Source organism: Hyperolius riggenbachi, chromosome 3 (assembly GCF_040937935.1).
Source record: "Hyperolius riggenbachi isolate aHypRig1 chromosome 3, aHypRig1.pri, whole genome shotgun sequence".
In the NCBI taxonomy this organism is placed as follows: Eukaryota; Metazoa; Chordata; class Amphibia; order Anura; family Hyperoliidae; genus Hyperolius; species Hyperolius riggenbachi.
Window position 1 is genome coordinate 467,654,034 of NC_090648.1, and position 12,028 is coordinate 467,666,061.

Below are 12,028 nucleotides of genomic sequence, written 5' to 3' on the forward strand. Positions count from 1 at the left end.
CTGAACTTTAATCTTACATACACTAATATTTTAAGGTTCAAGGACACCAGAACCGTAAGAATATGGAGGCAGCCATATGTATTTGCTTTTAACCAATACCAGTTGCCTGGCTTCCTTCTGATCTCTTTAGCTGTATTGGTAACTGGAGCACACACCTGGAACAAGCTAATCTAGTCAGACTTCAGTTAGAAACATTTGATTTGCATGCTTGTTCAGGGTATATGGCGAAAAGTATCAGAGACAGAAGATAGCAAGACAGCCAGGTAATCTGCATTGTTTAAAGGAAAATAAATATGTCACCCTCCATACCCCCCTCAGTTCCGGTGTCCTTTAAGTGTGGATTAAATATTTTTCAACAAGGTTCTGACCAATTGTGCTGATCTTAGCTCTGCTTGATAATACTGGTACATCACTCCTCCTTGTTTAAACCAATGAATGACTGATCACCAGCCAGTACAGTATGTGCTGAAAACCCCTGCACAGGGATGATAAGCAGTGAAGATGGACCATAACAAATGCTTAAACACAAAAGTTCATGGTCAGTGTGAGATGCAAATAATTCTTGATCCAGATTTCATGCTATTATTAGTCAAATGTATGCAGCTTTAATGCGGACCAATCGAATGAAGCCACTGTGACATTTGATTGGTCGGATGGACCTAGTGCTGAATGATAAATCCAGCCCTCTTCTCACACAGGACCAGTATAGTGCTATGTATTCCATCCATTCACCTGCAAATTGGACATCCCGACTGCGGCAATGACCCCGAACATCACCAGGAACATTCCTCCGATTACTGGCGTCGGGATGGTGGCAAACACGGCACCAATCTTACTGAACACACCCAAGAGGAGCATCAGTATCCCCCCGGCAATGATCACCATCCGGCTTCCAACCTGAAACACAGATAAGAGGATTGGATCAGAGCCTCATCTTATACATAAAAAACTTTCAGGTGCAGTTCCATGTGGGGAAAGTCTAAAAGCAGCTCCTACAGTCTTGGCGAAATTTGGCAGCTCCTAAAACAAACCTCGTTTGAACCTAGACAAATGAAACTGAGCATTAAGTTCACTCTTTGGAGTATTGTCATCCAAAATGATGATTAGAGATTATATTGGATGAGAGAGGGAGAGGACTATTGCAGGAACTTCCTATCCTGGTACAGGAACTTCCTATCCTGGTACAGGAACTTCCTATCCTGGTACAGGAACTTCCTATCCTGGTACAGGAACTTTCTATCCTGGTACAGGAACTTCCTATCCTGGTACAGGAACTTCCCTGTAGGACTAAAAGGTGATGGGCGAGAGCAATGCATTTAGGGGCATAGGAGAGGAAACCTGTATACACTTAAAGAGAATCTGAAGCGAAAATAAACTTACGAGATAATGAATTGTATGTGTAGTACAGATAAGAAATAGAACATTAACAGCAAAGAAAAAAGTCATATTGGCAGCAGGAAAAAAGGGCGCCGGCTGAGGGTGGACGAAAAGAGAGCCGCCATAGACCTTAAGGCTACTTACACACCAAGACGTTGCGTTTTAGGGGACATTATGGTCGCATAACGTGCCCCTAACGCAACGCATGGTGGTGTTGAAGTTGGACGTCAGATTGAGCTGCGTTATGCAGCTCTCAAAGCAGCCGCTCCAGGTTAGTGATAGGAAGTCCGGATCTTTTTAAGGATTCGGATCATTGAAAAGATCCGGATCTTTGAACCAAATCATTTGAATCATTTTACTAGGGAAGCAGACTGGGTGAAATGACTAGCAGGACAGGACTTTCCCTGCACTGTACATTCTGTATGTTCCGGTTTCTTCCAGACAGACATCCACTGTGAACCGAATCTTTCATTGTGATGATCCGGATGATTCAACTCACAAAAAAGATCCGGATCAAATGAACTATTCGTTCATAATCCGGACAACACTACAGTCCCACCACGAGTCTCTGCAGTGCAGTGAATATTAATTAGCCATGTGGCTGGCTGCAGAGAAGGAGGGGAGACCTCCTCCTCCAACATTACTGAGCATGTGCAAACAGTCTAACGTGGCTTAGCCCAGTATAACATACAGCATGCAGCACTTTGTTTTTAACGTGCTGCGTTACTATGTAACGCAACGTGTGCACTGTGAACAGCACAATTGATTTTACGGTGCTGTGAGTTAGGCTGCGTTACTGGCTGCTGTAACGTGGGACTTTAACGTCCCACTGTGAAACCAGCCTAATACAATTATCATTAATACGGTGAAAAAAAAAGTAGAAAAAAGGGTGCTGCGATTAATATGGTTAACAACATTAGAACATTACAGTTTTTGAAGACGTTTGCAATGTTATCTTTTTTTGTCATATGTCGTTTATGTGTACAGATTTTACATTATCAAAGATATTATCGTTACTACATGTAAAAGGGTGTTTCTGCAGAGGGAGTGGTTAGAGTTAGGCACCACCAGGGGAGTGGTTAGGGTTAGGCAGGCACCACCCGGGCGGCGGTTAGTTTTAGGCAACACCGAGGGGGTGGTTAGGGTTAAGCACCACCAGGGGGGTTGGTTAGGGTTAGGCACCACCAGGGGGGTGGTTAGTTTTAGGCACCACCAGGGAAGGGTTCTGTGTGAGAGTAGGGTTCGGTTAAGCTGTATTGTTGAATTATGTAACAATAATTAACGTTAATATATTTTCGTTATTATTTCTTGTCTGTTTTTACAACGGTATTTAATGTTAAAGCTTGACAATGATGTTTATCGTTATCAGATTTCATTAATAACCGGTGCCATTTCATTATCAAGTAGGGCCCTTTTTTTACGGCGCCCTTTTTTCTAGTACAGAAAGAGTTAAACTTCAGTTATCTATACAAAAGAGCTCCTCTGAGTTCTCGGACCTAACTTGGGTCGGCTACAATGCTCTTTTCTGAAGCACTTATACATCAAAGAAACAGGGACAGACAAAAACGCCCTAAAAGTGATTGTGCAATGATTCCCTATGAGAGAGTGTTCACATTTGAGCAGTTCGTTTACGATCCGCTCACCAAAGCGCTACCTGTACAATTTTTGGGGCAATTTGCCTCAATGGAAGGTAAAGGGAAATCGCAAAGTGCTTGCAAGAAAACGCTTTGCATAGTGATTTCCTGGGCACTTTCATGAATAAATACATGGTATTTATTCATTTTCGGCTGAAAGAGTTCACTGGAAGTGAAAAAAAACAGAATCGCTCCGCAAAAACGCTTAGAAAAGCGCTTTAAAAATTTTTCAAAACTATTGCATCAGCAATTTCGATTTTAGATGTGAACAAGACCTTAGAGAGTAAGTAGCTTCAGGCAAAAAAATAAAAATAAAATTCATGATCAGCTACCTGTTCATTTGTTTGAAAATTCCATATCAAAATGATGCATAGCTATAGAGATCTACTGTAAGTTGCAAGGTCACTTACAATTTCCAATGAGCACAAGATCGGGAGACCCTGGACCTTTGGAGCAAACAACTAGAGAAGCCATCACTGGAACTAAAATGGGGGGGAGGGGGGGAAGCATTATAAAAAAAAAAAGGGAGGAAGCTCAACCCAGTACTAAGCAAGTATGGTATTTTACATACACATGCTTATCTCATCAGGTTACACGTCACGTCCAGTATCTTTTAAAGAGAATTTTTGGAGAAGAGAAAAAAAACAAAAAAAAAACCACTACCTGATCCGGGGGGGTTAGCCTGACCAGGTATCCTCAATTACCACCGCTCTCATTTTCAGATATCAAGTGCTTCTGTTTTCAGTGACCCCCGGGGGTCACGACGCTGCAAGCTCTGCTTTGTGTGTCTCATTACAGAGCACAGTACAGGGAGGCAGGGGAGAGGCAATGACAAAAAGACAAGGACAAACACTTATATAGCGCTTTTCTCCTGGCGGACTCAAAGCGCCAGAGCTGCAGCCACTAGGACGCGCTCTATAGGCAGTAGCAGTGTTATGGCCCATACTCACGGGCGACAAATGTCGCCCGTGAGTATGGGCCGTTGCACGGGCGCACACCCCGAACTGTCGCCCGTCGCTGCTGTCGCCAGGCGATTGGCGCGGTCAATCGCCTGGCGACAGTTGCCGCCGCATCTCCGCCGCAACTGTCGCTAGTCCGCGTGAGTATGCGGACTAGCGACAGCAACACCCAGGGAATTCCTTCAACCTCCGGCGGGGGGAGGAACAGCAGCGACAGCTTCCGCCGCATTAGTTGCCAGGTCCCTCCGCCGTGTGTATGCGGAGGGACCTGGCGAGGAGCTGTCGCCGGCCTGTCGCGCACACGCTCACGTGTGCTGGCGACAGGCCACTTTCGTAGCCCGTGAGTATGGGCCATTAGGGAGACTGTCTCCTGCTGAATAGGTGCAGGCTTACTGAACAGGCAGAGCTGAGATTTGAACCCTGGTCTCCTGTGTCCGAGGCAGAGCCCTTAACCAGTACTCTTTCCAGCCACAGCAATGAGAGCTGAGGAATGGGCGTTTTGCAGGAGTGCCTATCCTGCAAGGGATGCCCCTTACCCTTTAGATTGCTGACAGGCTGAATGTTGGCAATTTTCCAGAGGTGACAGCGCTGCACAGGAGGGGGCAGAGAACAATACATAGGGGACACAGAGGCATGTTTTGGACCAGCAAACATGCCTCTATGTCCCATAAGCCCCCGCACCGCTTTGTGTACGTAATGGGTCATGTAATTATATCTTGAGATACCAGTGTAAATATAGTACTAGATAGGGATAGGCATCATCATGGGGATAAAATTAGAGTCACTAGGCTGCTCACAACATAAGTTTTGCAAAACACCTGCCGCCATACATTTCTGTCCTCCGCCACTGCTGTTGTCATCCATTCAGATGACTGCATGGGAAAAATGTGAGTATCCAGCTCCCAGAGCCTCAGCAGAAGCATCAGCATCCAATTGGTTTGCTATAGACCAATGGGATTCGTCCTTCCCCAGAGTGGATTCTCATTGGTTCACAGAGTAGTGGACCAATTAAAATCTTCCCTGATGCTCAGGGAGGATTTCCCATTGGTCTTTTGCAAACCATTGAGACCTGATGCTTCTGATGGTTGTATACAGGCATTTCTAGAGCAGAGGACCAGATTGCTGATGCTAGTGACGTTGGATGACCTGTATGGACAGCATAGGAGACGAGTGGGTGTCAGAACAGAACTGGGTGAAAAATGATGCCCAATGTAACAAACTGATCCGTTTAAACAGAAAATGATCTATTTTTACACGACTGAAACAGTGTGAACCCAGCCTTAGTCTGTAGGAGTTCAGGAAAGTCTTATTTAGACGGAAGTCTATAGATACAATTGTTTATCTCATCAGTTTATTTATGATGCATAGCTTTCCAGTCCATTATCGCATAGTTATTTATTAACGCATTTACCATCATATATCACTATAAGGATTCCAAAGGCCAACTTTTCCAGGAAGTGTCATTTCAGGTCATCTCTACCCAAAAAACTGCAGTAAGCAAGTCCATCCGGCAAAAAAATAGATAACTTTGTTATGCGTGCTTTAAGCTATCTCGCATCCAGATTGCCTAGGGAAAAGTAGGGTGCCCCTTTATCAAGGCGCCTTGATAAAGGGGTACCCTGCGAGGCCCACGAAACAATTGTCGGCTAATCCTGTGGATTGTATGGCTCAATAAAGAGCGTGACTTGTTTGGAAAACGGTGTGCTGATCTACTGGATGAATTGGACTTTGAGGTGGCATAACCTATGCCACAATATCAAGCACCCGACTATACATATGGTGTGCCCACTCACACTCTTCACAGACTGCCTAGGGAAAAGGGGGCCTTCCCTATTCCATTCAGTCTTCATTGCGTTGCATTACCATGTCTGCACACAGGATAAGGCAGCCATACAAGTCTATGGGGCCTAGTACACTTACTATGGGGTCAATTCATAAAAGGCTGTGCGGTAAAAAAATCTTGTCGGGAAAATACCGCATTCGGTATTTTAGACTTTTGTACGCTAATTCATAAACCTTTCCACAGCTGCGATATAAATGCAGCGTTTTACCGAACTAAACTGCCGGTAGCTGGCTGAGGAGTTACATTTGCTGTTCTCCGTGCAGAGACAGCATTACAATAAAAGAGGCATCCCAGCTTCAGTTTAGATGTGCATGTTTTGTTATACTGCCTCTGCTTGCCCTGAATCTGCTCTAAATCTGTCTATTAGTCTTTCTAAACAATCTAAATCGCCACAGTGTAGAAGAACTTCAAGAAAATTTACACATGCCATGCTTTTGTGATGTTCATCTCCAGCAAATACACATCTGAAAAACAGGTACCCAAGAGGTTAAAAACACAGCCTAGGGTATTCAGGAGAAGCCTTGTTTGTTCTGATCTCTCTGCTGCTGGCTTGGGGGAGATCTCACTGCTTCTGCTGAGTCTCCATTAACATCACACAGTCCCTCTCTCTTATCACCTCCTCAAAGCAGTCAGTATGTTCCGTGCTATTACCGCCTGCTCTAATCTCTATGAATTGACATTTACTGACATGTGTTGAGGTAATTACCGCAGGAGTCGGTAATTTACCTCACTGCTCGGGAATTTCAGTTTTTCATGCGGTAACAGCTTTTATGAATTGACATTTTCCTAGGTGTTCAGTAAAGACAGCTATTTTCAGCATTACTGCATGCGGTAATGCTTTATGAATCGAGGCCTATGTCGTGTTGTGCTGGAAGGCTCCGATTCGCCACTGAGCTGTCGTAAAGTCAACAGCACATTATTGGACTTCCGTGGCGACAGCAATGGCGGAAGTAATGTAAGTCAATTAGCAACGCATACATTTTACGTTGGCGGCAGTGGTGAGGCGCACATGCGACAAAGACGCACAGATGATGGGGGACCTGGGAATCCCATTAATGTACTTCCTGTCCAGCAGGGAGTATGTCACTGTGAGAAGGGTGGCGCTATGCCTATGACCTTGTTGGCTGCTGCATTTCTACAGGGACAAAGTTTGCACTTACCCTTGTGATTCCGAGAGCACCAACATTTTCACTGTACGATGTGGTGCCATTTCCTGTGCCCCATGCTCCCGCCAGAAGACAGCCAATGCCTTCTATACCGATTCCTCTGTTTATGGCATGCTTGGGAGGGGGAGGTGCCCCAGAAAGACGAGCACAGGCATGGTAATCGCCCACCGATTCAACCATGGAAGAGATGACTCCAGCCAAGATGCCAAACACCCCCTCCAGACTGACGGTCGGGGTCCCCCACTGGCCTACAACACAAACAACAACAGCTCCAAGTCAAATTAAGTTACGCCAATTCTGGCAGTCAAGTTATTAGAGTGCTTAGTTTCAATTTAAAAAAAAAAATAAAAAAAAGAAGAAGAGGTTGATGGAGTTGAGAGGAAACCCGAGGTGAGAGGGATATGGAGCCTGCCATATTTATTACCTTCTAAACAATACCAGTTGCCTGGCAGATCCTGTGTCTCTAATAGTTTTAGCCATAGACCCTGAACAAGCGTGCAGCGGATCAGGTACTCTGACTCCGGTTTTACTTGATCAGCCATCTCCCTGTTTCAGGGTCTTGACTCAGACATTCCATATGCCAGAAGATCAACAAGGCTGCTGGGCCACTGGCATTGTTTACAATGTAATAAATATGGCAGCCTCCATATCCCGCTCACCTCGGGTTCCCTTTAACACCATTTATTCATGTGATGCTTTATGACAGAGTACAACTGCAAACCACTAGAATTTGAGGCAAACCGCAAATCACTAGGATTTTGTAAGGACTAAATGGAACCTGAAAGCCAACTACAGAAGGTTTCTCTTCTACAACTACTAAAAAATTGATCTGACAAAACTGCTGCATGCTTATTACAGGTGTGTGATTCAGACACTACTCATTCCAAAGAGCTCAGCAGGGCTGCCAGGCAGCTGGCATTGTTTAGAAGGAAATATGGCAGCCTCCATATCCCTCACTTCAGGTTCCCTCTAAAAATATTTTTATGCAAAATTTAAAATGTTAAACAGCCTGGGGCAACAGCTGGATGGGGAAATTGTGCATCACTGCCAGGGCTGGAACCCACTAGAGCACTTTTTTGAGCGTTTAGGGGAGCGCTTTAAATCACTAGCACTTTCCCTAAACGCTCTGCCAATGTAAGTGGATGGGACTGATTCCACAGTAGCGACTGCGATGAGCAAACTCGCAATCGCAGGACAGGCAGCATTTTGGGAGCGAAACCGCTAATCGCAAATTGCTATCACAATCGCTGGCAAAAAGCTTACACTTTTTAAAATCTCTCCCAAAATCGCCACAAAACGCTCATGAAATCACTTACAAAATGCTAATTAAAATACCCGATTGCGCTACGGATTTGCGATTTGTAGCGGGTTCCAGGCCGTAAGGATGCTAAGGAGTCCATCTACTCTCTGGCTAGCAGAAGGAAGTACAAAAGGTAAAAATATTGTTGGGAACTTGTTGAAATCTCAGCAGCTATCTAATCTGTTTATTACTTACGATAACTCACATTTATTGCACAATTAGTGGTACAAGCGCAAGTCTTTCCTGATTGGAGTATAAAAGACAACGACTCCAGCAAAATGGAAAATGTTCTAGTGACATAAGTCCAACAAAGATACTGCTGTATTATTGCTCTTGCAACACTTCCTTATAACAACTTTGGATGACAACAGAGCAATCCGATGACAGCAGCAGGGAGTGGAAGGCCGTAGGTCAAAAATGGCACCCAGAAATTAGAAGCGTCCAGTAAAATATTGTTAAATTTACCAATATTCTGCTATTAAAGTGTAAAATATTTTACTATAGCTAAACCTAAGCCTATTCTCACACTAAACACTCACACTGCCAATGCCTAACCTTAAACAGAACCAGAGCTGAATAAAAGAAAAAAAAAAGTTGTATACATACCTGGGGCTTCCTCCAGCCTCATCCGCTCCGATCGCTCCCACGCCGACATCCTCTGCTGTCTGCAGCTCTGATACTGGGTCCCGTCACTTCTATCAGTTGCGGCGAGTCTGGCGTAAGAGAAGTGTGCTCTTTGCGTATCTCTCCAGCGGCCGCTAAAGAGATATGTAGAGGGTGCACTTCTCTTGCGCAGACTGGTTCCGACTGGCTGAAGTGAAGGGACCCACTACCGGAGCTGCAGACAGCGTAGGACGACAGCGTGGGAGCGATCCGAACTTATAGGGCTGGAGGAAGCCCCAGGTATGTATAAACATTTTCTTTTTTTAATTCAGCTCTGGTACACTTACTGTGCTACACTGGCAGGGTAGTTTCTAGGCTAAATTTCACCCAGGGCGAGGGTGTAAAAATTGCACCCCCTTTCCCCTCACCCCCGTGGACTCGCAAACCCTCACTCTTTAGGGACAGTCACACAGCCACAGGTCACAAGTAGATCTGCCTACTTACTAGTGACCAGCCGCTCATCCAGGAGAAAGCAGGGACCAGGAAAACACACAGCAACAGCCCGGAAAGCTGACTCCTCCATGGGTGCCGCGCACTGGCAGCCTGCAGTAATGCTACAGGACATCAGGCGTCCGAACGCGGTGGTGACGTGATGATGACTTGGCGTCTGACGCAGGCAGTCCAGGAGGAGTCAAGGAAGGTAATCACCCTGGTAATCTGCTTTCTTCTTCCATTTGGCTGCACCACGCGTCACCAGCTCCCTAGCGGTTATGTCCTTCTGTCTGCGCCCCCCTTCTTCTTGCTGGTCTGCACTCAGGGCGGTCGCCCTGCCCAAGAAACTGCCAATGGTCACCTGTAACTGCTTTCAATAATAGTAATCCTTAAACTCTGACCCTCCTCTGCTTATACCTCTCTGACACTGTGGCTGTCCTTGGCAGGTTTTGGTGTTCCATATTCATTGTTACATGTAGAGAGTACTTGAGTGGATCCAATGTAAAACTCACACTGGGACTTTTTAGCTACACCACCACTGTGTTGACCCCTTTATAAAAGCCCCTGCCACCTGAGAGATGTTCCAACGGTGTCTGCTCTGCAGTGCCAGTTCAGGCCACAATGGGTCCCTGAGCCAGACTTAACTGGGGGGGCGCTTCCCTCACAGTAAATGTACCCCCATGGAGCCCCAAGATGGCTGCAGCTGCCCCCCCATTATTTGTACTTTCTGACCCTGGGCCCCTGCATAATTTGTCATGCTGCTCCATTCCATGCACACTTATCTTCACAGGGCCCCTCTTCTCAGTGGCCCAGTGCATGTAATTGTGTAATGACATGAGACAGGTCATGGAGAAGATGCAGCCAGCAAAGATATAGATGGGGAGCATGGACAGAGCAGCGCACTGGGACAGGTAAGTTGTTACGTTGACAAAACTTTGCAGGGGCCCTAGGGAACACAAGTCAAGGGGAGACCTGGTAGCCCTGACAACATTTGTAGGCCCGGGACAATTGCCTTGTTTACTTCTATGGTAGCGCCGGCCCTGCTGCTATGACCAGTACTTACCTGGATAGGGGAAACGGAACCATGGAGCACGAGAAAGAACGTCCCCTTTAACATCAGTGCGAGCATAATATCCATACACGTCTGGCTTGGATGGGAAGACATTGGTGATGGTCAGGATGTAACACACCAGCCAGGAGAGGGAGATGCCGAGCAAAACCTGGGCAGAAAATACAGAGCAAACACCAGGGTTGTTACACAGTCACGTCCTCTTTTGGCAAATATTCCCAGAGTGCATCAAGGTTTTTTGGCACTTGGGTGTAAAAAAAAAACCCTTGATGCATTCTGGGAATATTTGCTGAAAGCAAACCCACCGCCCATTCTTATCTTAAATCCAAGTCCATGCAAAAGTTTTTGCTGTGTGTTTATTACCGGAAAGATCTGGAAGATGTAGGTCTTGGAGTACTGCCATTTTCTGCTACTCTTAGAGTAATATGGGATTGACAGAGGAATGTTTCGCAGGTACTGGGAGAAGAGCACTATGAGGAATGTGGTCCTGAGAGGAGGGAAAAACAAATAGGAGACCTATCAGAAAAGGCGGACTGCAAAATATAACAGCTTTAACAGACTTGTGCAAACTCTTCAAAGTTTACAGTTGCAGGAAAGCTAGAATTGATTCTTTCAGCCATTATCCAGAAATAGTGATGGTCATGTCTAGGAGAACTCATGGAGAAGCATGTGATAGATATGTCTCTGATTTGCTAGTCATGATCATGTGCTAAAGCAGGATGTGATCAAAGCAAATCAGAGCTTTGCAAATCTATCAGCTGATCATACAAATCACATGGCACTCCATGGATTTCTCCTAGACATGACCATCACTACCTACGAAGTTAAAATAAAGGCATGTGATCTTTGACTCTAGCATAATAGTATCAGTGTTGTACACAGCTGAAACTCCTCCTACACCTCATGGACATCTCTAAACTGTGACTTTGAGAATGTAAAGTTGTCAGTAATCTTGATACCGATCCGTGGTTTGTTTTTCTTATATACAACCAACTCTTTATTGCGTAAATAGGATTTGCAAAATTTTGTCCCACTTAAGACGACTTTTATTCTTCTCGTCATGTTTCACTCACATGATCGCTATCCCCCAGTGGGTTCCCGCATCGTAGCCAGCAGACTGAAACAGAGGTAGTGCGATCAGCGTAATGGTGGGAGCAATGGTCAGAGGTCCAATAAATCGCATGAGAAACCCAATGAGGCCGGTAAACCCAACAAATATCTGGAAACAAGATGCTACCATGATGGCCCCTTGAACCTAGGAAACAAAGAAAGAGTGAGGGTCACACATGTGAGAAATTCAGCAAACATTGCAGCCTTGTTCCCTAGGAATTAGATGCTGAAAGTGTATTTCATGAGCGTCCGTGATAAAGAGAGATCTATAGAGGACTAAAAATGGTTTCTGTTGCATAAAATTACCATGGCATTATCTCAGCTAAACTCAATTGCAGGGGCAGAACTACAAGACATGGAAGCAGCAAATTTGAGCACCCTGACTAATGGACGGTTTGGGCCAGGGGCGTAGCAACAGGAGTTGCAATCTCATCGGGGCCCTTGGGCCAGAGGGGCCCCGAAGGGCCCTCCCTCA

At 45.5% G+C, this 12,028-nt stretch overlaps 1 protein-coding gene across 4 annotated transcripts in view; it reads right to left on the bottom strand.

Moving 5' to 3' along the window:
- Positions 1 to 12,028, bottom strand: part of LOC137561702 (solute carrier family 23 member 1-like) — a 101,640-nt gene that overhangs the window by 25,234 nt on the left and 64,378 nt on the right. For all 4 annotated transcript variants that reach the window (XR_011030088.1, XM_068273046.1, XM_068273045.1 and 1 more), the window contains exons 5-9: positions 11,517 to 11,698; positions 10,807 to 10,930; positions 10,438 to 10,594; positions 6,974 to 7,227; positions 733 to 897 (exon numbers count right to left, since the gene is read on the bottom strand). Coding sequence is in view for 3 of the 4 variants with exons in the window: in XM_068273046.1 (XP_068129147.1) it covers positions 733 to 897; positions 6,974 to 7,227; positions 10,438 to 10,594; positions 10,807 to 10,930; positions 11,517 to 11,698 (882 nt within the window). In the remaining variant the exon portion in view is untranslated. The remainder of the gene's footprint in view (positions 1 to 732; positions 898 to 6,973; positions 7,228 to 10,437; positions 10,595 to 10,806; positions 10,931 to 11,516; positions 11,699 to 12,028) is intronic.